The sequence below is a fragment of the Cyrtonyx montezumae genome, unplaced genomic scaffold, assembly GCF_038088225.1.
Source record: "Cyrtonyx montezumae isolate F1298 unplaced genomic scaffold, pur_monq_1.0 scaffold_2, whole genome shotgun sequence".
Classification (NCBI taxonomy): Eukaryota; Metazoa; Chordata; class Aves; order Galliformes; family Odontophoridae; genus Cyrtonyx; species Cyrtonyx montezumae.
The window spans coordinates 13,950,619-13,976,306 of NW_027071936.1; the positions used below are offsets into that span (position 1 = coordinate 13,950,619).

Below are 25,688 nucleotides of genomic sequence, written 5' to 3' on the forward strand. Positions count from 1 at the left end.
AGCCAGTGCTTTGTGGGAGCTCCACTATGGTTCAGCAGTTAGGTGGCTGCCTTCAGTTGCTTGCAGTTGAGCTCAGTAACCTGCGTGGTTTCCCTCTGCCCCGTTGCATTGTTTTTACTTCTTATCGGAATGAGTCTCAAAGCTCAGTTTAAATGTTTTTCTCTTTTTGTGTTATTGTGCTTACGTGTGAATTTGCTTTGCTTACGTGTGTGCTGATCGCAGCAGAGTTGTATCGTTGTGGTACAGTCAGTCTTGGTGGGCCCACCTTTATTTCAGACTGGTTGGTATGACAGGCCTAATTGCATAGCAGGTATGTGTTTTAATGAGGTCAGAGGTGAATTAGATGCATTATGTCTGCCCCTGAATATACTGATTGTGTGTCCAAATACAGTCATGTGAGAAATACCAACTTCTTTGTGATTGGAAGGGGTGGGAATTCCAGATAAAGGTAGCAGTGAAATCCCAGGCTGGGAAGGAGAACAAGATAAGCAGTTGGATTGGAAAGCCTGACTTTCTGCCTTTTAAAGAATAAAAATCCCTTCACTGTTGGTTGCAGATATCAAAGTAATTCTTTGTGGGATAGTTTTATTTTTTTTTCAAGTTACACGAACTTCCAGTATCCTCTCAGTGTTCAAAGTGCTTATGTCTGGGCAGAGAAATCCTGCACCATCGATCTGCACCTCGCCACCAGTAGTCCGTGGTTATATCCTTGGTGCAGTTTTTGTGTGACTGTGAGGTCCCTGTTAAGTCTGTCATGTTTGGGGCAGAGGGACTGTGTGTGGTACCACAGGAGAAGTGGTGTTTCCATGTGTGTGGGTTGTTCTTAGTAGCTGTTCTAGCTATACCTGTAGACGATGTATTCTGTTCTGGCTTTGAATATCAGGTGCTTGATCTTTAAAAGGAACAGTTTGACATTATTTTAGGAGTCTAAAACTGCTCTATTACTTTTAATGACAGAACATTTAGGGGTTTGACAGTTGCTCAAAGCAGCCAAGTGCTGCTTTTCCATCGGTCGTGTAGCTCCCTGAAAACTCAACGAGGTTTGAAAGTAGGAAAGCAAGATCTGTGGATTTCAACTCTCCTTTTGTATACATCTGTAAAAGAGTTTCACACAAACTTCACTGAATTGTGCATTTCCTTTTAATGTTAAATTTGAGAATGTAGGCTTTTCAGTAAAGCCATCTTTAGAAACCTGCCTTAGGGTGGACAGGTAAATGAACCTGTCTTACTGAATGCTCCGTACTCCAGAGAAGTGGCTTCTGTGCTTCTGACTGCTGGAGAACTGCTGGAGAATAGCTAGCTAATCTGGAGAGTTTGCCAGGGGTGTGTGAATACCATTCTTACCTTTAAGCAGCAGTGGGGGACGAAAAAAGCAGCATCGTTTGCTGATGTGTTTTTTTTTTTTTTTAAATTTTTATTAGTTTATTTATTTATAATATTTATTTAGTAGAAAGGAACAGCTTCTGGACATCCCTTAGTTCATGAATTTGCTAAGTATGGAGTTAGGGGAGGATGAAGTCAGAATATACTTGTGTGAGAATGTGCAGAGGGGCGGAATTTCAGATGTCCGTGTTCATCTCAAGGCTGTGAGTGTTTCCTCCGTGTGTATACACAAGGTTATTTTGCTTTACTGCAAAATCACTGCTTACTTTTCAGACCATGCTGAAATGAATCAAGAAGTGACAAGGAATCTACTAGTTGCATTTCTGAGATAGTCTAGTGTTTGTTTTTAATTTAGTCCTTATCTTCTTTTTTGTTTGTTTATAGGAGGTATTTCCACATCTACTGAGTATGCTTTTTTAGATTGGTTATATTCATACTCCTTTAAATTACAAGAAAAGTATGTATACTGTTAGAAGAAGTGTCTTAAGGAGCTGAGTTCTGGCCTAATAGCTGCTAGTTCTGTCTTAGCCCATTCTGGATCTGAGTATTGCTTTCCAGTATTTCCTGAGTGACTGTGTGAGTCTGGAACTCTGGAACTAGTCCATTTACGCCAGATTTCTTTGATGATTGTGATGTTCTGCACTGGCGTGTGTGTTTATTCATTGGTCACCTTTCTGCTTGTCGTACACAGAAAATTCTGGTCTGCTCCAAAGCCCTTGTTCTGTGCTGAGTTCTTTACTGTAAGAGGTTGTCATTAATGATTCTTCATTTTCTGCCATCTGAAGTTACATGTCAACTTTTACATGGTTGTGACGACAGATCTTGGTGAAATATTCACCAGCTTTTCAGTTGAATTTTGTATAATATCAAAAAGGAGGAAATCTTACAGTGCTTGTGCTCTTAAAGCAAACTGGAATTTACTCTTAACTGTAGAGTCTCAAATTAGGTTATGTTTTCCTGGAGATGAACAAGTGTATCCTGTCTCAAAAATGTTTACTTCTGTGTGAGTCCCTTTCTGAAGAGAAGATAAATTTTTGCTTTTTCAGGAAGTTGGAAGTAGTGTCAGGCTTTGATTAGTTTTTTCTTCTCCCTACTTTGAGAATGACTCTTAAGAGTTGAAAGGCTTCTCCTGGAGTTTACTACCATGAGTCATTTCTCACTGAACAAAGTAGAAGTGGTTAACAACCTCCTGAAGTGGTCAGTGAGAAGACCTTTGCTGAAAGGTTTCTGGGAAATTCCAGCTCTTGTGGAGATGAAGAGGTTTGGTTTTCTGCACGCACCTAGAAGCAAAAGTGTTTCAGCATCTGATTTTCAAGCCTGCACCTTGAGGGCACGGGCAAGGGCTTTGCTGCTAGCAGGACGCTCGGACCTTGTTGATAGCACAATTGATACGTGGCAGGCAAAGGCTGAAGGGATTTGATGTGCCATCTAAAGTCCTTGTCAGTTTAACTTAAAGTAGATATGCCTTTCTGCACTTGTTGTCGTGTTTTTCTGCTTTTCAGCTTACTCCTTTTAACAAGCTTTTACATATTATGCTGCCGGGCTATTCACAGCTTCCTGGTGTTGTTTGTTTGTTTTTTCATGAATTTACTTCCCTTGTGCAAGGAATGCACGCAGAATGACAGCTACCTTTTGAGTAGCCAATAAAAACATGAAGAGCATTTTGCCTTTCCATCACTGGTTCGTGTGCAGTTGAGCTCAGCGTTGCTAGAATTCACCAACTTTGAAGCTTGGAGGGGCTGTGCTATGGTGTGATTCTTGAAAAGCAGTTAGTGTGTAGTCAAGCAGGTAGACTTGTGCCTGCAGGAAGAAGTAACTGACCTTAGAGGTGGTACCTTCTGGGGCATATTTGACGCATGTGTGGTCAGTCTGGGAAAGCTTGGCTTGCTACTGCTGATGTTTCTTATTTTTTCATGCAAGGGGAAGACTTTAATCTTTGGCTTTGTAAATCTAGCACTTAACATAGGAATAAAATTGTTCCAAAGGCATATTAGCCAAAGTAAATATTTACTGAAGAGGTTAAAATGTTACTGTATTGCAAATGTAGTGTCAGAATGGGTGGTGCTAGTTAAATTAATTTGCTGCAGATACTGAGTGGTGTTCAACCTTGGAGAAACAAATATGCTTCTGTTTAGGGATGGAAGTGTTGGTGGGCTTGTCATTATATCCTCCTGTTTTTTTCACCTCCTCATAGGGTAATTACCTAATGAAGCACCTTTGAGATATTCACTGCTCGTATTTCAGATGCTGTTTAAAGTTGTTTGTTTTCCCTTACGTGTTGTAAATCCTCAGATGTTATCAGAAACACAACTTGATGACTGTGTATTATTATCTTGAGTTAAGTGCTGTCTCGTTCTTTGCAGGCTGCCTGCTGTTTCCCGTGGAGATCATGAAACGACGTCGGCTTCCTAGCAGCAGTGAGAATTCTGATGACAATGGCAGTAAGTGCTCCTTTGTTGTAGAGTGCAGTAGGTAATGAGTTTGAAAACGCATTTTAACGCAGTTTTATGTGGCAGAGGCACTTTGCATATTGGTTGATCTGGTGAAAATGCATGTGGGAGGAACCAGTTTTGAACTCTGATCATTCTGAGCACAGGTGGATGTAGATTCGGGATCCCCCCTGCTGTATTGACTGCCCAGTGTGAATTAATAAGGTAAAACAGGACAAGTTGGTCTTTTGTTTCTCTTTTTGTGTCTTCAGATGCCGTCAGCATAATATATCATTGCAAGGACAGAACTTGCTTAGTGACGTGTGCTAATTTTGTCCACGTGTCAGTATTCAGTGCAAGTTTGCTTCTGCGTTCTCAGGTACTCTTTTAGGCAGTTGAAAGGTGTGTTGCTGCAGACTTGAGCAGTCAGGACAGCTGGTACGTGAAAATGTTTTGCTTCCATTGAAGATTTTTACTTGATGCGTAACTTACAACGATTGGAGTTCAGTGCATCACTGTTTTGGATTCATGGTTTGCCAACACAAAAAACAACTATTTCTAGATGGGTTACATTACCACTGAGCTCTGTGTGACCTCGCTCATGTTTGGATTCCAGGGACGGTTTGGGAAATGTGCAGATGTGCCAAGGTGTTCTATTTGCCCAAACAAACAAGGTCATTGTAGTTGACTGTAGAGCTGCTTAGCCAGTTGTCGGAGCTATTTTCCTGGTATTAATTTGACTTATCTGGCTGCACATCTTCACATTTTGAACTTAGCTTTGAGTCTTCTGTGGAAAAAATCAAGGAAGACGATGGAAGATTTTTCCAGGTGCTTTTGAAGAATAAAAATAGTCTTCTAAATAGTCTGAAGACGTAGCCCTCCACTGTGGCCCCCAACGGGTGACTTCATCAGTTGCATGTGTTTCCAAGGAGCATCTGTGCTGTGTGGAAGGGCTGCTCAGACAGCACGTAGGGTCAGATGAGTGGCTTACACCAACTTTACACAAACTATAGCTGAAATGAAGGAGTGGTAAAAAGGACTGAAGGAGAGGTGAAAACTAGCAAGTTGATTAGGAGCTCATCCAAAGAAGGATTACCTGTTAAAGTTGGGTGGGATTTAGCCTGGTTTTGCAGGACTGTCTGTGGTTGAGAGACTTAACGAAAACATTGTTTTTTCTCGCTAAGAATATTTGCTCGGAGTTAGGTAAAAAAAAAAATAGTGTAAATTGGTATGTTTCTGTGGGGGGGGAAAAAAAGTGTACTTCACCCAAAGAAGGATACATTACTACTTGTAAAATAGACAAGTAGCAACAAATTGATGCTGATTGTTTGAGTTTTGCTCTTCTGTTTTCTCAATCCCTCCCTTACAACCTTACACTTACAACAGCAAGTGCTACGTTTTGATAATAATATTTGTTTTCACTCTGTTTTTAGTCTTTGATCTCCCTTTGTGCGCTTAGTTTTTCACACTTTATTTACTTGATCTCATATTTGTTAATTTTAGAGTTGAAATTCTGAAATAAATATAGTTGACTGATCTGTTAGCGATTGTAGTACTTGTTTGTAATGTCTTTTCTTATATAAATGTCGTAAATAAAGCTCTGTCTGAAATAGTTGGATTTAGAAAGCATAGAAGCTGTTGTCTTAAAGAACTACAGTAAAACCAAGAACCAACAAACCTGTATTTTCATCTGTTCATCGATCAAGATCTAAGAAAATGAGATAAGGGCAAGGTTTTTCTTTCTCCCCTTTATAATTTAAAGCCTCAATAAAATGGGAGTAACTGCTTCTTGAATAAATTATTTGCTGAAAACCAGTGAAATTTTAGAAGTACTTTCACATACTGTCAGAACTAATAAAGCAAGTAATACACAACTTCTATTTCATTACTCCTCTTTTTTTAATTTTTTTTTCCCTTGCCTAATGCTGTTCTTTGCCTTTTTATTGTTGTTTTCTGGGCAAATTCAGTTGCAGGTTCATGCATGTTCATTCTGTTACTATACACCTGTGGAAAAAACAGTTAAGTTAGTAATCAGAAGGAATGGTAAAGGAATGTTACCAGGAGATGACACTTATTGTAGAGACAGTGTCTTTGAGTTTTCTCGTCTTTCATGCTGTCATGAGAGCAATTTCTGACACTTGGGTCCTTTTCCTCCACTTCTGTTTTAGGAATTTGATCATCTCTGTACATATTTGACCTTTAAGGCTTTTGCCTTATGGGTTTTACCTTTAAGTAGAATGACTGATCAGTCTTGCTATATTCATTTCTGTATGGTTATTTATTACTACTTTGTCAGTAGTATTTCTGATTCACTGTGCTACTATCAATATTGTGGAGGGTAAGTAATTTTTTTTTGCCTCAAAAAATTAAAGGTAAACATTTCTGTACAACTAGTTTGAAAACCTTAAATATTTTGCTAGCCATTTTTCTTTCTTTGAGATCCCACAGATAGAAAACATTTAAATAGACTATTGTGTGTGCTTCCAACAGCTGCCTTCTAATTGAGAAGTTACAGTTTTAATCAACACTTAGTTGGAATCATGTTGCCAGAAGTCTGCTTCCCTTCAGTCAGTAGCACCTCTTGACCTCCCTACAGTTTCTTCTTCACATGGAATTCAATAGTTTTTTGGTTTAAAGTTATGCACTGTGCTCCCTCATCTTGTGAGGTGAGGACTGGGACACAGAAGTTGGATTTTTTCAGTGCTGAAATTGGGTTTTCATACTATGCTTTAGTAGATGGTGAGATCGGGCATCTTGAATTCATCACAGGCATCACTTGGTGTGTATTGTTGAAGGAACCTGAACAGTGATGCTTGTTTGGGGTGGAATAGTGCTGCTGGGAAAATGTTTTGCCGTGAAGGAATACATGTTTTATTTTATTGAACTCGGGAGCCTTAATATTTATATGGTAATAGGAACTGTGCTACTAATCATGCTATCCATTTTCAAAAGTAAATAAACATAGAGAGCCTGTTTTCTGCCTTGTGACTGCAGAGGGATCTGAAAACAGACCTCACACCTCAAGCGCTAGGAATGTATTATGCTGAAGATTTAAGCACATCTGTAGTTCTTCAGAGGAAGAAAAAGGTGCTCTACTTTTCTGAGATGAGAAGAATAAATTGTTAATATTTAGGAGTGAAATATATTAAAATAGAAGAAAGCTTACCAGCATGGCTGCTGTCCTTAGAGTGTATGCGTTTTCTTATGTGTTTCATTGGGGGGTGAGGGGAAGGTATGTATTATTCACAGTATTTTAAAACCTTACAGCTTCAAGAACCCTGGTTTTTGCGTTACCTTTTTTTTTTTTTTGTCCTCTGACTTGATTCTTTCCTATATGTTAGGTATAAACTTAAAACCACCAAAAGTGTACAGCTTACGTCCCTCAGTCGAAGTAGTGCTTCACATTGTTCAGCTGTGTCCCCTTAAAATCGGACATCTACATTTAGACACAAGACCAAAATAGCGTATTTGAAGCAATGGGCAGAAGATGTCCTTGAAAGTTGTGCACTTCAGTGCTGCAGTCAGTCCCTGGATATTGCAGTATGCTCTCAGAGATTTCTTTTTCTACTAGATGAGGGATGGTGTTTAAGCAATGGATGTAGTGCAGTTGGAATGCTTGGATTTGAACGCAGCAATGTAAAAGAGTGCTGTGGCTTTTGGAGTGATGACAAGGGGTCAGAACTTGATTCTTAGTTAAAGACTAGGCTTGCTGGGATAGGCTGGTTTGTGATGGAGTTACGCTTCTGTGCGTTCTTTCAGAGTGATTTGAAAGCCTTAGCTGGGCTGATGGGCTTTCGTTTCTGAGGAGGGGACATCACATCATCACATCGTTATCATTGTCCTTTTTGGAGAGGAACGTGTTTCTTTACAAGACTGCTAATAGTGAGTGTACTGAACTCCACTTGAATTGTAAATTTCAGCAACATAATGTTGTCAGCCTGTGAACACTACCCTGGGAGGTGCGGAAATGGACTTCAGTAATCTGTAGCAAAATGGGCTAAGTTCGTGTTCTCCCGTGGGTAGAACGAAGCTGTAATGGGAAGCCTTGGGCAAGGGGCACTTAGAAACGGCGATTTAAAAAAGTAAAAGTAAGATGGGCTTTTAGGACGGTGGTGTGTCTCTCTGTGATCACACGTATCCTTTGATGTTATGAAACTATAGGTGCCACTGAGAAAAGCGATGACAGAAGGGAACTTGTGTTGAGCTGCTGTGGCTGTATGGTGCTAAGGCAGCTCGCTGTGCGCGCCAGGCACTGAGCTATTGAGCAGTGGTGGTGTAAAGCACAAGTGGATCCATGCACCATTCAGCACCTGCAATTGGATAGTTGTCAAATAACGTTAGTTTTTCTGTTGTAACAAGGAAAAGGCAGTTGCTTTTCCTGTTTTGATCTTGAATGTGATTATTGCATAATGGTATACTATTATCTATAAAGATAAGGACAGTGGGTGGGCCAGTCCTCCAGCAAGAGAAACGTGAGAAGGGGGATTTGGCTTGATGAAATGATGTCTTGGGTGGAGTTTGTCTATGTTAGGCGTTCTCAATGATAAGATCTGAAGATATGTTCACTTCCTATACCCATTATAATGGAAAACTGTTATCAGTCTGTTTGTGGGTTGTTTTTTTTTTTTTTTTTTTGGTTGGGTTTTTTTGTTTTGTTTTGTTTTGAGCTGAAATTCAGATCTAGACATGTGGAGTTATGTCTAAATGACATGAAGCCTTCCTGTAAGCAGCTGTGGACCAGGCACTAATTGAGGAGGCTTTGAGCATCTATATTTTCTCTTCAGACTGCAGCTCTGTCTGACAGTTGGCAGCAGTGCCTAGTTTGTCCCGGAGTGAGCTGAGCAGGGGTAGAGGCGTCTGGAAATGTCAGTGTTAAGCAGAAGCGACAGCCAGACATGCATCCACCCCGGAGGTGTTTTGCTCTGCTGTGCTGTCTGGTGTAATGGTGGAGCAGGAGAGTATTTACAGTGGGAAATGTGCTTTCAGGCACAGGGTGATCTGAATCTTTGAAGTGATGAGAAGCTGCGGCAGCAGGTAATTCTACAGGGGCACAGCTGGGTGCTTTGCAGGTGGCTTTACAACAGCCTTGTGCATGATACATAATAGCTAAGCCTTCTTGGCTCATGCTGAGTTGTGTATTAGTTGTGGGCTAGAATTCCCCGAGGGTGTTAGAATTGTTTTATTAGTTCCAATGAATTTTCTGGTTTGATGGTCTTACTTGGACTCACAACGTTTTTGACATATCATTTAACAAATTGATACAGTTAGAATTGATGTCTCTTTTTTCCTTTTTTTCCCTTTTGGGAACTGCGTGCTCTTCACAAATACTGAAGCATTCACACTCCTTGATTGCTTTCTTTTACCGTCAGGAGATGTGTGTTTTATACACCCTGTAGTGGTATTATAAAAGCAGAGGTTTTACAGTGTAAGTTGTCTGTAATACCCTAGTAGTCTCTTTTCTTGTGCCATCAGTGTGTTAGAGCTTTGCCTCTCTTGCTGTGAGTTGTGTCTCATTAAATTGTTTGTGGGTTTGGGAGGGGTTTTTTTTGTTTGTTTGTTTTTCTTTAAGTGTATAAAAAGTGGTAGGAAAATGGAGCCTTGTTTAGGGGTGTAAGGCTCTTTATTTTCAGTAATGAGAATAGCTATGAACACTTAAGCCTTCTGAAAAAGATGTTAGCTAACAGAATCGAAATGGTCTTGGTGTATCTCCTGGAGCGGTGATGCTAGCTAGGCTATGTTCCTCCTTAACTTTCCCAATCACATTTAAGGATAGACACTTAATAAGATAGCTTTTGCACTTGATTTCTGATGGTGATAGCATTGCATCATTTGGATACATTCGTTCAGCTCTGTGCTTTGTGGTTGAGTATCCTTCACATTCACCGGGCGTTGGTTCTCTGTGACATCTCATTCATCTTCCATGTGCTGTAGAACTCATTTTCCCCATGAGGTATGCTGTTACCTTACCAAGGTTTTACATCTTCGAAATTCCAGCAATTCAGACTTCTTTTATGGCTTCTGTTACTGTTTTTTTTTTTTTCCCCTAACACAGGGTTTTGGGAGCCTTAGTTGTTTTTCTAGTCTTGGTGATCCTAGAGTTCAGAAAACTGTTGATGAATAATATTCACTTCTTTCTATTAACTGCACGAGGATAAACTTGCTGAAAAGCATCTGGAATCTTTCTAAAATACTCAATTAAGTTAATGTGCTTCTGTAGTACAGAAGAGCTGTTCTGAATCCTGAGTTTTGACCACAGCAAATTCTTCCTTCCACACAGTCCAGGAATGGTTCTTACTTCATGTACGTAGACACAAATATCAGATCATTAATCACTGAAGTAGCAGTAATTGCCCGTTAACTTTTCATTGCAGTGAGGTCCCTCTTTTGGGTTACGTACCAGAATATGCAAATACACTTAAAAGACAGATTGCATCCTGCATTTTTTTCCTGCACTTCTGTGGCTACATTTGGTGTGGGTGCGTTGCTCCTTGATGAAAGCAGCTGTGGGTAGTCCACTGATGGGTCTTGACACTGCAAAGGGCGTTGATATTTTGCTTTTAAGCGTAGCAGAAGCAGAGCTGAAGCTTTTCTTCAAGATTCCATAAGTAGTTAAGTTTCATTCTGTTACAGGCTGAACATTTCTATGATTTGACTGGCTCCTTTAATTTTGTGTGCTTTTTTTGTCCACTGGTAGTTACGTGAATCCGTGAATGTATGCCTTATAGCTCAGTTTTGTTTATTCAGTGCGTAAATGTTTTCTCTATTGAAGTGAAGCCCTTGCCAAAGGTTGCCTGTTAGCTACAGTTACGGGGTTCAGCCAGCAGTAAAGTTTCAGTCCCATGAGAAATTCTTCCACCTTTTCTTCATAGTATTATGTATGATCAGTTTACACTGCTCAAAAAATGCAATAGTAAGTTGCTAACATACTAGATTTTCTCTGTGCATTCACCAGTGTTTTGTTTAAAGAAGCAGTTGTTGCAGAACAGTGTGGAAAAAAAACACAAAAAACAACACTTCCTTCCCTTCCTCAAGTGTAGGAAGTTAGTTGATGTGGAAAAAAAACTCATTTCAGTAAATGTCCTGAGGAAGACTGGCTGCATCTAAATTGTCTCTTACATATGGAAATTTTATGTGCTGTGCTTTCATGTAGCTTTAAAAAGAAACCCCAAAACCAACAACAACCAAATGCGTGCAAGTTCTATAAAGGCACAAGTGGTAAGATTTGACTCTTGGCGTTGCATGTGATAATTAATAAATCCAGTGCTCTAACCCACGTGTATTGTGTCAGAAATCAGAAAGACACATCTAAGATTCTGTTTTGATGTGTGTCATCAGGTGACTTGGTAAAGAAGTAGAGATGGCTATTGCTGTAACGATTATTTTTACTTCTCACCGTTGTAGTTCCTGTATGGCACGAAGGTGCTGTGTCATTACTTGGGAATTAAGGTGCTGAAGTTTCTTGTTTTAATAGCTGTTAAACAGAGACACTTAGGAAAAGTGTTTATGGCACTTCAAAACCTTTCAAACCATCAGCTTTTGTATTGAAATACTAACGTTTAGCTAAACAATTTTGTGTGTGCCTTCTGAGCTCAGAAAGTAAGGTTTTATATCGGGTTGCTGATTCAATTTTGACCAGTATGCAAATTCCGTGCTCTGCTTTGGAGTGGGCTTGAATGGGGCAGGTTCTTTAATGTGTTTCTGACTGGAGACGGATGACAAAAGCACAACTACAGCGAAATGCATTCTTCTCATTATGTAGTGGTGTCTTTCAAATGCAAGTTTTGGACAGCCACTCGACTTTGAAAACAGCATTTGTATTTTTAACAGTGAACTTATCCCATCCTGTGCTGTCTGTCTTTTGAAGAGGTGTTGCTGATCCCTTGGAGGATTTGGCAGGGTGATGTGATGTTACTTTTATGAATTGCAAACTTAACCTCTTGCTCCGAGAGTTTCTGTGCACAGGCAGAGAGGAGATCAACGCTGTAGGAAGGCTTTTGAATTGATTCTGCTCTATTTGTCTGTTGTTAATACCCAGAGTTGCCAAGTTCAGAGTTCCCCATGTAGTTGCTAGCTCCTCACTCATAGTAGGCATTGATACAAGTCCTAAATTTCTTCACTCAAGAAGGATTTATTGGCTTTATTTTTTTTTTGTTACTGCTGTGTAATTGGCAGTGGAAAATACCGGCCATACCTATAAATTTTGCTAAGTTACAATGAGTTGATTTGCACAGTTACAAATACACTCTTGTGTCTGCTTTGGCAATGGAGTGTAGTTTCTTCCTTTCTCTTTTTCCTTTCCTCCTGTTAAAATATTTGTGAAGGCTGACAGAGACTGTCACAAAATGTCAAGGCAAAAAGGTATAATTTGTTTGAAATGTAGTGAATAATTTCACAGACAAAAATCATCCAACCACCCTGAGAGGATTGGCTTAGAAGGAGAGAGATCAGCTTGTTTTGGTGCTGCACTGACTTGGCACATCAGTATCCTTCATTTTGAGAAGTCCTCCTCCAGTAAAAACTGGATAAGCAGTGTAGGTAATTAGAACGTGAGTACACTGAACTCCAAGGTTACATCTCAGACTATGAACAGACCACCTCATCAGGTGTTATCCACTGTCTGCAGGCTTATTGGTGCTCAGAAGCAAGCACGGTACTAGGTGGCTGTGTTCAAATGTTGGGTGGAAGGCTGTAAGTACATTGCAGCCAATATGTACATCAGCAGAGACAGTGTAACAGAGAAATAACAACAGCAGTTGGCGACTGAGCAGCTTCTGTGTTCTGGTTCATTTTGAAAGTTTCTTTTTCAGGTTTGTCCTAGAAACCTAGCTTACCTTTCTCATATGGTCTTACTGGAGTAAATAGGCCTACTCGGGCGCGCTGAAAGCGAGAAAACTGGCAGCACTATCTGCAGATGATCTTCTCTGTATTGTAGGTCTGTCCACCTGGTCCCAGCATTCCAGATCTCGACATCGGAGGACTTCATGTTCCAGACAAGAGGACAGAAAACCTTCTGAGGTATTTCTGGAATATGATTGCCATTCTGTTGTATCTACCAAATACCATGTGTGTATGCATTCTGGTCATGGGTCCTTGTCTTTTAAGTTGCACTTTACTTTCTCTTTGCTCCTTTTTAAGTGACACCTAGTGCCCCCTCCTCTACCTTTATATTTCTAGCCACGAGATGACAGAGCTCAGTTGCCAGTATTAGTTTCTGTCAGCGTATTTTGACAGTCTGACTTCCGTTGAACATAGCTATAGAGTCTTTCTTCTAGTATTTTCAGCATCAGAACTTATTATAGCTTGACTTGTGAGCAGTGGGAGTTTATCTTAGGTGCACTTATTTCATAGTTGGCATTGTGTCTTGGTATGTGATCTTTGTTAACGTGCTTGTCAAATCTGCTTCCTGTTACTTCTGTCTTCCATCGTGCTTTGAGGAAGTCAGATGAAGGGAGGTGTCAATGGTTTTCAACTTGTTCGGGTGGATCAACAGTTAGTAAGCATAAAGGGGATTCAGTTTGTTCTGAATCTCGGTATCTTCAGGCAAATACTGCGTAGCAAGCTCTGCAGAGGCTGCAAAGAAAGCGTTAGATTTAGAATAAAAGGTGTCTTGATTCAACTCACTCTCCTGATAACAAGTACTTTTGATTCATTAGCAAGTGGTTGGTGTTAAGAAACGTGCTCTGTTAATCTCCCTACAGCACTGTCGTGAAATATAGGAGGGGGGATATCAGACAAGTATCCCATTCATTCCTCAGTGTTAATTCGCTTTCCATCTTTATATTATTATTAATAATAATAATAAAAAATTTTATTTTACTTTTATTATTTATATTTCAGATTGCTGACTGTTAACGGCTTTTATTTTTGTGGATGTGCAGAGCTCTGTAAATTCACCAGAGCTGTCAGTAGGCTTACTTTCCTTATTTAACTTTTGTACATAATTTTAGGCTCACTTTTGAGAATTAATCCACAAAAGGCTGACAAGATAACCACAGATCTTGCTGTTGGCATTGTGTGTCTGTAATCCATTTTCTCCTCTCCCTTTCCTTTGTGTTTCTTGTCATTACCTTTCAAGTTTTGTGTCATTTTCTCTTACTCTCAGCCTGGATGGATTTTCATATACTTCTTTCATATACTTTGTCATGTATTAGCACAGTTTCACAGCCATTTCACCCTCTCTCCTGCTTTACCACAGCACACTATTCTAATGGTAAGTGCTGGCAGAAATGTGATGCTTGCTAAACTCCTGGATGAAATCAAGGGTGCACTGAAGTTGGTGGCAAAATTCCCATTGACTTCAGTGTGGCCAAGATTTCACCCTTTAGCTTTGAAGTGTCCTGTGCTGCTGAGAGCCGGGTGCTTCAGTAAGCTGTGCTTTGCTCCAGGCAGTCTGATTTCATGAGAAATTAGAGCAGAAAGAATGGTGTTACAGGGCCACTGGCCTGGGAAGGAGTTTCTTGGCTGTGAGTACTGCGTTAGCATCTCTTGAGAGAGCTTTGTGAGAGGTTTATCTGAGCGCTCACGTTTCTTTGCCCCTCAGATTAAACAAGTTTTAAATGCCATTTTTGATTTTTTAGTCTTGTTTTCTTTTGAGATTTGATGGCATTAATTCAAATAACTTTGAAGTGCAGGATCCCCTGACGAGCTGTGCACGCTTGTTTCGTGAGACAGTTAGCTTTGCAGATGACTTTTCATTTCTTGATTGCAGCCTCGTAGGACGTGTTTTAAACAATTAATTTATATCGTTACCTACACTTGCCTCTTCTTTCATACAGTAATATTACTCTTTACTTTTAAGGATGGCAAGTGTTTTGACTGTATCAAGGGAAATGCTGAGAAAAATGAGAGTTTACTATTATTTTTTTTAACGATAGAGGGGAGTATGTGAGAATTGGGAAGGAAAAGAGGTGTTAAGATAGGCTGTATTGTAAGGCAAATCATACTTCTAAATGGTCTCAGAAGTATGACTGACTGTCAGTGTGGTGTTCCCCTAAAATACTTGCCCAAAAGTGTAAGTTGAGATTTCGGGGTTGTGACTAGTGTATGACAGAAGCTGCTGTCCTTGGGAGGCCTACCTAATTAGCATGCCATGTAGCTGAGGCTCTTCCTCAGCCATATGCAGCAGCTGGCTGGAATTAATGTAAAGCAGCCGTTGGTTTGGGTCTGGTTGGAGGTCCACGAGGTTGTCACTTTGCTCTGTTAGCAGCCCTGTACGAGAGTCCAGGAGTGCTTTCCTTTTATAACTGCACAGCATGGAACTGGATAGATGCCTGCTTTCTTTTTGTCCCAGTGGTGCTCATTTTTGTCTCTTGGCTGCTTATTAATCCTTTCCTTTGAACGCCATGCCCAATAGTAAAAAATTTGTAGCGTTGTGGAGGCAAGGAGTGCTGAGTGCTGTTGCTGTCCTTTACAGCAGCCTTGCCTTGCAGGGAGAGCAGAGTGGGGAATCCTGGAAGATGGACAGACAAGTACAGACTTGTAGCTTGTGATACCATTCCTTGCTTTCTGAAGTGCTGACAGGCAATGGCAAACTAGTTGTGGGTAAAGCTGCCACAGTGGTAACACAGCGTATCTGCCACAGCAGTTGATCTCTTTTATTTCACTCTGTGGCTGTGGAAAACAGCACCACTGCTTGCTGATGACTGCTAACCCAGAAATTGCCAAAGACACTGCTGGTTTTAGAGGCAGATGCTTTTGCAAAGGCAAAGTAAAAAGACTGCTTTGGTGCAGAGGTGTCTGTAGCTGACAGAATAACGAGCACGTGTGCTGAACATCAAACTATGACCAGAATTCAAATTTGGCTTAATTTTGTTTATCACTTGGGTTAGTATTTGAAATACCAGCACAGCGTCATTGTGATAGAATTTCCTCTTGTATCTGGTCATAGTAGAGTCATGCCTTGATTTCTGTCTCAGAGAATTTCTAGAATGCCTTTGGATTAGTCAGAGCTCCAGAAGGTTAAAAAAAGAAAAGTTGGAGCAAAATTGAATCTTCCTTATATGCTGATGTAAGGCTAAAGATTCACGTGGTGTTTATTGTAGCAAAGAGGGAGGTCAAGTTGGGTAGCATCATTCAGCATTGTGTTTCCAGTGTGGGGGGAGCATCAGGACTCACAGAGGAGGTAGTTCAAGTCATTGTGTCAGCATTTGCACCTTTTGCCACCGCTTCCTTTGCAATGAAGCTAAACTTCTGTCCTGCAGTGGGATGGGTTAGTTGACTAATGCAGTGACCTTGTGATATGCTGTGCTCCATGGTTACCCTGGAGCTGTGAATCATAGAGTGTAAATATCAAATGTCAGTGTGTCTATTTTTCTCTCTTGGTCACTCTCTTTGCAGGTGTTCAGAACGGACCTGATCACTGCCATGAAGTTACATGACTCCTTCCAGCTGAACCCTGATGAATACTATGTGCTGGCAGACCCCTGGAGGCAGGAGTGGGAAAAGGGAGTGCAGGTGCCAGTTAGCCCAGGGACCATCCCAGAACCAGTAGCCAGGTATAGTTTGGAGGAATGTAAACCAATACATATCTATGCTGGCAGCTTATGTCTGTGTTGTCTTGGCTTCTTGAGCTTTGTTTCACGTTACCTAGCTAGGAAAAGCAACATGTCTCAGCTTTTTGAATGGTCATAGCAGTCAAGAATTGGCCTTTTTCTGCCGACGTGTTGAAATATTATAGTCAGAGAATCATTTTTGGCCTGATGTTAGGATGGAGGGTGATGACAGAGCCTTAAAAAATACTTCGCAGTTTTAATCCCGGGCTTGATCTCACTCAGCATCGTGTGTAATTTCTTGTGTAATGTGTCCTGTGCTTGCTTCCAAGCCATAGGTTTCTTTTCAAGGTATCTGGCAAGCCAAATTTAAGGGCTAGAGCATGTACAGCTTTTTTTCTTGTTATTTTAATTATTTTTTGTCATTTTATTTACTTAGAATGTTGTTCATTTTAGCTGTTGTGCGTGTAACAGTATGTTAATGTGAGATTTTCGTGCACTTGTCCAAGAAACCCTTATTTTCCTTCCCTTGTTTGTTACACTTACATGATGTTTTTTTCAAATGAAACAGTCCACTTGTAAGGGGAGAAGCATTTTGCAGCCCATCTGTCTGTTTTGTCCTTAGTTTGGGTTAGAGTTGGAAGAAGTGAGGAAAGGATTATCACCACTTAAGCAAACTGGATTTCTGAGCAAGTCCAGTCTGGTGAGGTGTTATTAAATGATGCACCAATGTCAACGGGGCCAGAACAGTCTCTGATACACAGTAAAAAAATCTCACGGACTGCAACTTCTATTAGGGCTGTATCTGGCCGCTTTGGCATTGCAGTAGTGGAGCTACAGGGACATCTGGTAGTGCTTTCTGCCTTCTCTGCAGAAACCTGTATGTAGAGTGCTGCACAGCCCCACCAGGTCTGTACAATGAAGAACTTCTCTGCATGAGAGATGACCCCTTCTTCTACCTTCTGAAGGAAGCCTGGGCTTCCGAGGAGAGCTCGGCACTGAGAGAACTGAGAATTCTTCCATCTGCCGCATACTTCAGGGCACAGGAGCATCCCTTTTCCCCCTCACCCGCTCCCTGAATAGAGGTCGACACATGGTGCAAGTGTGCTTACATTAGTGCTGTATTCTCTTTGAAGAATTTTCCAAGCCCGCACCAGGGCCAAGAGACCAGTGGGCTTTATTAAAAGGAGACCTTCCTGGGTGTTCCCCAACCTATGTCTGCCCTAGATGTGTGGAGGTAGTTGGATGGCTCTGACAGGTCCAGGTGCTCACTTAGGAGAGAGCCATTCTCTGCGACGGACCAACGGAGAGTGTGCTCTGGAAAGGGAAGTAGAAAAGAGGGCTTTTAGAGGTTTGTTGTCAGCACCGAAGGCACGGCTAATTTTTTTTGGTGCTGAGCTGTCTTGTCTTAGTGATGTTGGTGAATACCTGCTTTAGAGTGCCCTTCTGATGCCTGAGAATTATCCTGTTGGTCCTCATACAAAATACTTGGGAAGCCCTGCCTAGCAATGCCGGGGTCCTGGAACTGTACTGTGCCTGGCTGTGGGAGGAAGGGGTGTGGTTGCTATACATTGGATCAGCAGCAGTCAAATAATAGCTGGTGTAGAACAGAAGGAAGATACAGTACAGAGAGTTTGGTCAGGGTAGTGAGCGAAGCAAGTCCATGTGGGGCTTCAGTGTAAGCACGTGCTCAGACAGAAGATTCATTTAAATGCCCTTTGTAGTATGTCACAAGTTTTTCAGTTCTTTCTGCCACTAAGATATGAAGGCAGTCTGTTTTAAGGCCAAATTACCTTTGCTTATTTTTTCAGTGCCTCTACAGTGTCATCTGGTCAGTGTGTGCAGCGTGCTGCCCAGGGTTTGTCATCTCAGTGCAGAGAGGTACTCAGGAGGGAATTTGTGGTACAAAAGATTCAGTGAGCAGCACCCAGTTTGAAAAAAAAATCTCTGTGAGATATAGTAGCCTGTAATAGTTGAATACGGTGAAGTGTGACCAGTGATAGCCCTGGCAGTGCCATTAGCTTGGCAGAAGCGTTCAGGTTCTCATTCTGCCACAAATCCCCTTTGCACCAAAGAAGCTCAGAATTCAGCATTTGGCTCTTATCTGTGATTTCTCAGCTTTATTGTCTGAAATAAACTAGATGGGGGAAATAGTTAGGGCTGTGCAGGAGACTGCACTAAGCAGAGTTCACGGAGACCTGTATGTGCAGATGTTCCAATCGCAGGTCAGGACATCTTTCTGATGGAAGGGAGCAAAGTAGAGTGGAGGACATCCTCCTTACTGTGGAGCTTAGACTATTCTCAGCATAAAGCTCTGCCTGTGCAGTGTTGCCATCTCCTCCAGTGCAGAGCTGGAGCACAGAACAAGTCCTCAATAACAGCGCTGCATGAGGAAGTCTTCTTAGTATGCATAGTTAACTCACTGAAGGTGCAGCATCCTCTGCTGGGAGGAACTGTAGCTGAACTGACAGAGTCGTCAGTTTGGAAGTAAATCTTCAGCTTGCTGGGAGAGTGACTGCTGTGCTTTACAAACTGTGTTTTTGCCCACAGCTCCTGGCTTTGGGAAATTGCAGTATTTCAAAAATCTGATGTAAAGTAAGTTAGGTACTATAGGTACTTTCCTGAACCAGTACTTGCTGTGGAGCAAAATTTCAGTTGGCCTGCAGCTCAGGTATGCTTTTGTGGATTTTTGTTGGCTAACTGGAGCCTCCAGACCCTCAGGAGAGGTGATCAGTAGCCACTGAAACTAATACTTGTGCAAAAAGGTTTGGTGCAGCATAGGATTAGTGACTGTGAAAGAGGAAGTGCAGACCCAGGATGCCAGAGCTTGAATCTGCTTGGGTAAGTGAAGGGAAAGCTGTTGTGAATTGCTAGTTTTCTGTGCAAAATTCTTGTGAATTCCAAAAAGATGGTGATGCTGTAGCTACACACACATCCCAAACACCCAGAAGCCATCTACCATGGAAGTTCATTTATTTATTTGTAGTTGATTGATAGTTAGCAGATGGATTTTCAAGTCCTAAAACAGTTTAACACATTTATATGGCAACCATTACTGCATAAATACAGTGCCTACTCTGGCTTTAAATGAGCATGAATTTTAGGTAAGAGTAGCCAGAGTTCTGGCCTGCAGTCATTCATTGCATTTATAGCTCGGGTAACGCAATGGATTTGTAGTCAACTCCAGTTGATTTCACATAATACTGCAAATCCTTTGTACAAATGGTATGTACTGTTGTCTGTTCCCTTCTCAGTGGTGCAAGATACACTTAGAAGATTGCTATTGATTGTCAGCTGCTTACGATGAGGCATTTTGAATTCTTCACAAACGGGTCTTTCAGCAGCCCCACTTACCTAGTGTGTGCTTGTCTCTTTGTTTTAGGATTGTGTCTGAAACAAAAGCTGTCACATTTACACGTCCCCGGAAGTATATTTCTTCCTCAGGCTCGAAGCCCCCAGAGCTGGGTTATGTTGACATTCGAACCTTGGCTGACAGTGTGTGCCGCTATGACCTCAGTGATGTGGATGTAGCATGGCTGCAGCTTGCCAATGAAGAATTCAGAGAAATGGGTGAGCAATGAGTGTTTGTGTGGGTTTGGTTTTGGTTTATGTTTTGTCTTAAAGCTGGCAAACTTAGGAAGAATCTGAAGGGAGTCAGTGGTGGAAAGAGGTGATAAGAGATCTGAAGAGAGGTCATCACCTTTAGGTAGCTGCAATCCTGGTGTAATTAAGCTCTAACATATTTGTCTTCATTACCACTGAGTTGTATCTGCTTAGACCAAATGGGAATCTGGCCACATGGTCTTCTATGATACTTCATATTTCACAGGGTAATTCTCACCAAGTTTATATTTTGCTATCAAGACTAGCAGTCGAGGTAGCATTTAACATGTATTTTTGTCTGCTAACACATCCCTTCTCTGTTAGAGATGTTCACTGCAAAGGAAGTAGACGAGCGGTCTTAAGAGGTACAGCAAACTTAGGCCAGTTGATCATGCAGGATATGAAGCAGAAAGAAATTCTTGTAGTGATTTATTTGAGGTACCTCCCAAACCTTGCTTTGCGTGCTCCAGTTTTGAAGCCAGAAGAGCAAGCGTCATGAGGGGGTGCAGACATTCCCTCTCTATGGTATAGGTTGTGTGGAAGGAGGTGCAGGGAAGGAACAAAATCACATATTGGAAAGCTGTGTGTTTCTGGAGTGGATTTCACTAGAATTGAAGAGTCTGCAAGTCAGCACAGAACTTTCACCGTATTGTTTACAGGGAAAAGATCCAGTGCCAGGTGAAAAAGGTTTGGATGTGTTGTAGAACACTGCTGATTTTTGTGTTGTGGCAGTTGCCTGCTTTGCCTGATAGTTAGTCACACGTGTTAATGTGGCTTGAACCCATGTGTGGCGTAGGTCGAGACCTGGTAAACCACAAAACTGACCATGTATAACTTTTGGTAAGTCTCTCCTTTTTGAACCCACTTATGGAAGAAACAAATGAGCCACACTTGTCCTGATCTCTTAGCTAAGCCTTTTTTCTGCATCTCTGTTCAGGTTTGGCACCGAACTTGGAGAATTAAAGAATAAAATAATAAAAAAGTTGATTTAAGAGCTTAGGTTACTTTTCCAGGTACCTTCAGGAAAACAGCATCAATGAATCTCCGCAGTCCCCTTTTTTTTCTTATAAAGCAAGTTTGAAAATAACTGGTATAATTTGTAATTGATATCCTTCTGTCCAGTACAGATAATGTACCTTATTCTTGCCAAAACCAGAGATCCACCAGAGTATGAAACTGAGTGCTATAGCATTTGTGATGAAGCCAACGAGAGGGGCTCTCTGTCGTGCACATTTGTACCTGTACGTGAAGCCCATAGTAACAGATGCACCCCACTGATGTTTTCCCTACAGATAAGTCCAGGATGGAAGCTGAACTCTGCTGCAAGGGTTTACCTGTCTGTAAGGGCAATGGATGTACTTCTGTAGAGTGTTCCTTTTTCACCCTGAGATCTAGGGAGTTTGGGGTTTTTTTTGGCTCAGTTATTCACAGGGAGAACTGAAAGGGTTTTCATCTTGAAGCTCACATCATGAGGTTATTTTCTGTATGTCACAGTGAATGTCAGGCATTAGGAGCTGGACAAAGCAGGATATCATCGTAAGCCTTTGCTTCATTGTAGTGATTGAATAACATGGAAATTCTTGATCTGAACTGACTTGGCAAGGGGAAAATGAGTATTATTACAAACATAGCTTTCTCAGTTTCACATGTGTTTGGGTGTCATGTTTTTGTGGTAAAGCTTGGTGTATTACCATCTTTGAAAGTATTACATCTATCTCTCGTGGCAAGTGAGAAATAGAAGGCAGAGGAGAAGCCCTGGCTCAGTCAGAACTCCTATTTTGTTTTTTAACACTAGAATGGGCAAGACTGACTAGAGATGAAATACGGTCATTTGGGATCAAGGGGAGCTGGACTACATCTACTCAGTTGTTGCTCAGAAGCTGGAGTTGTGCGTGGTCATTCATTGTGGTTTGTTGTTCTCTTTAAATAACCAGTTCTGTTTTCCAGGGATGCCTGAGCTGGATGAGTACACAATGGAAAGGGTCATAGAAGAGTTTGAGCAACGATGCTATGATAACATGAATCATGCTATTGAAACAGAAGAAGGGCTTGGGATCGAATATGATGAAGACGTTGTCTGTGATGTGTGTCAGTCTCCAGATGGTGAAGATGGCAACGAAATGGTGTTTTGTGACAAATGCAATATATGCGTGCACCAGGTACGGTGGCTGGGGAACTGTAGGGAGGTGTAGGGATGGTAACAGAAACGGATAACCAAGCAGCTAAAGAGGATAGATTGGATCTTTCCAGTGGCAGACACTGATCTTTTAAGCTGGTGCAGGGTTCTCAATTGAGCAATGGGATGAAATCTGAAAAGACAGAAATGAGAAAGAAAATGGTTAAGTGTAATTGGAAAAATATCATACTAAGAGGGTTAGAGAATATGGTATTGTTCCAGTATACACACGACAAGGAGGCTACAAGGTCAGGCCTTCCCAAAGCTTTCACATGTGCATTGTTGTGTTTTATCACCTCATTGCTTCTGTTGATTATTCTTGCCCCCACATCTTTACACATTTCTTGGGCTAATGCACCCATAGCACCAGCAAATTGGCCTTAGCAGGGAGAAGTTGAAAATAAAAAAAAAAAAGGAAAAAGGAACTTGAATGCAGTCAGTAGGGATATAAAGGTAGGATTTATAAGAGTGATTTTAATTTAATGAAGAACATACTGACGTGAGCTAATGAAGAACTATTATGAGCAAGCTTTTGTTTTTACTATGCCATTTAAGGAGCCTTTTGAGCATGGCGTAGCAGATGCAATTCCAGCATACCTGTTACCTTGGCTGCTTCTTACTATGGAAAGATGCCTTTTTTCAGCTTGTCCTTCCTTCAAACTCTAAGGAATTTGCTTTGTCATTCAGTATTTGGAAAGCTGTGTTGTCTTACAAGCAAGAGTGGCACTTGTTTGCGTATGTTACTTGTATATATTTGTGCAAACAGTGAAGAAATGCTTTAAGAAAACTCCAAGGTACAAATCTTACCTACAAGCTGTAAGCTGTTTTAAAAAGTGGTCTTGAGAGTAACGTTGATGTTTTTAGACTTCTAACAGTTCCACTTCATTCTGTGATCAGGTCAAATCTAAAAATTGAGAGTATCAGATATAGGTCTCCTTAAAGACAGTCTTTTTTAGGGAAGAAAACCAACAGTGATCTTATTTCTCTTTCTCCACTTTTCCCTCTGGATAAGAAGGAAGAAACAGTGCTTTGGAATAACATTATCACTCAGTAGTGCTCTTGAAAAGATAGTTGTTGTCTTGTGAAATAGCTAGGACCCGTTTGCTGTTATGTGTAGTCTGTGTGATACTGGACTTTATCCTGGCTTACTGCTTGCAGAGCTGTCTGTTGGCATTTGTCTCACTCTTCGATGGGGTGAATTAATTCCTAGTTGAAGAGTGGGCAACATTCTTCTGTTATACAGCTGATCATGACTTCTTCTGTCAGTGAAAGATCTGTTAGAGGAGTGATTTGGCTAAGTGCGCTAACCTGTCCTGAGATTCTTTGCAAACAATTGTCCCTATGGTGTTATCAATTCCATAAACAGTATCTTGAGAGTTACTGAAGAGTACATGTAAACAGCTTAGAAGTAACTGAAATGCATGTTGTGTTCTCTGTCTTGTTTTTTCTTTTCTGTAATTCTGAGTGCAGGCCTGTTACGGTATCCTGAAGGTGCCAGAAGGCAGCTGGCTCTGCAGGACCTGTGCTCTTGGTGTTCAGCCCAAGTGCTTGCTGTGTCCCAAAAAGGGTGGTGCCATGAAGCCGACCCGCAGTGGCACCAAGTGGGTTCATGTGAGCTGTGCTCTATGGATTCCAGAGGTAGGTGCTGATCTGCTGGAGTGCCTGTGTTCAGAGAAGCTGATTCTGGGAGAGAAGAATCTGTTGAAAACATTATCCAGCCTCGTGTGCATCGTTGCAGTGATAAGCATATGTATATAATGTGCTTCTTGGCAAGACGGTATCAGAGGTGAAATGTGGCAGGATGATGCATCGTCTGAAATGCAAGTCATAACATTAACCTTTGTCAATCAGAATTAGACATCAGAAGGGATAACTGCTGGCAAGGCTCGTTAAACAAGTGCACAGATACCATTTCAGTTTGTGAACTGTATGTTGGGGTTGGGAGAAAGAAGGCCAAGTTTAGATGTGGCAATAAGAATTCCTATGGGTTCTCATAATCAAAATACTCATCCTGTGCCATATCTTCAAATTGGTGGTGTCCATTTTGAATCTTATTTTCATGCAGTGAGGAACTAATATTAAATAAAGGAATTACACTTTAGTTCCTTACAAACTGAGTAGCTTAGAACCTGCTATTTTTACGTGTGCATATGAGATTTCTTTGAGATTGTTTCCCCTTTCAGTTAAAGGTATAATAATCACTCTGTGCTTTTCATCTTACTGTTTTTGTTTGTTTGTTTTTAATCTTAGGTGAGCATTGGAAGCCCGGAGAAAATGGAGCCCATTACAAAGGTTTCTCACATTCCCAGCAGTAGATGGGCATTGGTGTGCAGCCTTTGTAATGAAAAAGTCGGTGCTTCTATACAGGTAATTGAATAGCATGAGTGACTCTGTTTTGTAGTCTCTTAGGAGATAAGCGTGGTGTGTATCCACAGTCAGGTTTATTTTATTTCATGTTTGCTGCTGTGAACTTAATTGCGCACAAAGTGCTTTTGAAAGTTAGTGTGCTCTTTCCTTCTAGTAGAATTGTAATCAAAATAACCAAGTCATCCCATAGGACTTCTCACCTGTAGTTATGCTGATAGGCTTATTAGTACACTGAAGTAGAACTTCGAGTAGGAGAAGAAAATCTGTTTATGTGACGGATCACATACAAAAATGAAGCTTGAATGCAGATTGCTTCTGTGCTGAAGCCCTTGTTGGTTTCTGTTTAGTGATTCCCAAGACAAGTTGGATACTTCAGTGGGAGTTTATTATCTACAACCACTTACAATCTGGGCATGCTCAGCACCTTTAGAATTTATTTAAGTCAGTGGAAGCGAACATCTTTATTGTGATGATCAAATTACTTGCATTAGTGTGTTGTAGCTTTGAGTTTGTGATTTGTAGGTACTGAACGTAGGAGTGATTTGGTTTTCATTATAGTTGGGTTTAAGAGTATTTTTACGCTCACCTTGTATTTCAGAGGAGGCAGTGGAACTACAGGTCTTTGCTTTTTTTCTGGACTTGTTTTATTGTTGGTCCAGCTTTTAATTTACTGAGGAGAGTATTTGGTCACATAATAGGTAGGTCTTTGAACACTATGAAAGAAACTGATTGCTCTAGTGGTCTGCCCCAAGATTCAAGTAAGCCAGAAGCTGAGGAAATGAGTCCCATTTCCTCCATGGGTTGTGGGTAGATTCTGGAGCTCTTGGTGTTTGCAAGAAAAATTAACAACCGACATGGAGTGTAAGTTTGTGTAAGTTTCCCAGCTCGTATTGCTATAGAAGCAGTGCCACAGTATCGTTCTGACTTCTAATACTCAACTGAGCTCAGCTTTGATGACACGGAAGTATTTAAAATCTGATGTGTTCCCTTTTCCTCTACACTGAGTCATTTGATGATGATGTCTGAAATAGTTGTAAAACAGCAATGTGGCAGTAGTTCCAGTGAAGCCTATCAGTCTGTTTCCATTCAAGGAATGTATGAAGTAGTGCATTTTAAGTAGAAAAAATAAATCTGTCTACAGCATATAAATTTGTAAATACAATACCTCCTTGCAGATCTGCCTCCTTTCTCTTGGCAGCTGTTATGTAACTGAGAGAAACTGTTTTGTCCATTCTCCAGACC

General features: G+C 41.0%; 1 protein-coding gene across 7 annotated transcripts in view; it reads left to right on the forward strand.

Annotated features, from left to right (window-relative positions):
* The window catches only part of JADE1 (jade family PHD finger 1), a 48,117-nt gene that overhangs the window by 12,603 nt on the left and 9,826 nt on the right, over positions 1-25,688 (forward strand). For all 7 annotated transcript variants that reach the window (XM_065736407.1, XM_065736413.1, XM_065736412.1 and 4 more), the window contains 7 exons: positions 3,747-3,824; positions 12,745-12,827; positions 16,149-16,306; positions 19,683-19,870; positions 21,851-22,062; positions 23,550-23,717; positions 24,330-24,446. In XM_065736407.1, coding sequence (XP_065592479.1) covers positions 3,747-3,824; positions 12,745-12,827; positions 16,149-16,306; positions 19,683-19,870; positions 21,851-22,062; positions 23,550-23,717; positions 24,330-24,446 — 1,004 coding nt within the window. The remainder of the gene's footprint in view (positions 1-3,746; positions 3,825-12,744; positions 12,828-16,148; positions 16,307-19,682; positions 19,871-21,850; positions 22,063-23,549; positions 23,718-24,329; positions 24,447-25,688) is intronic.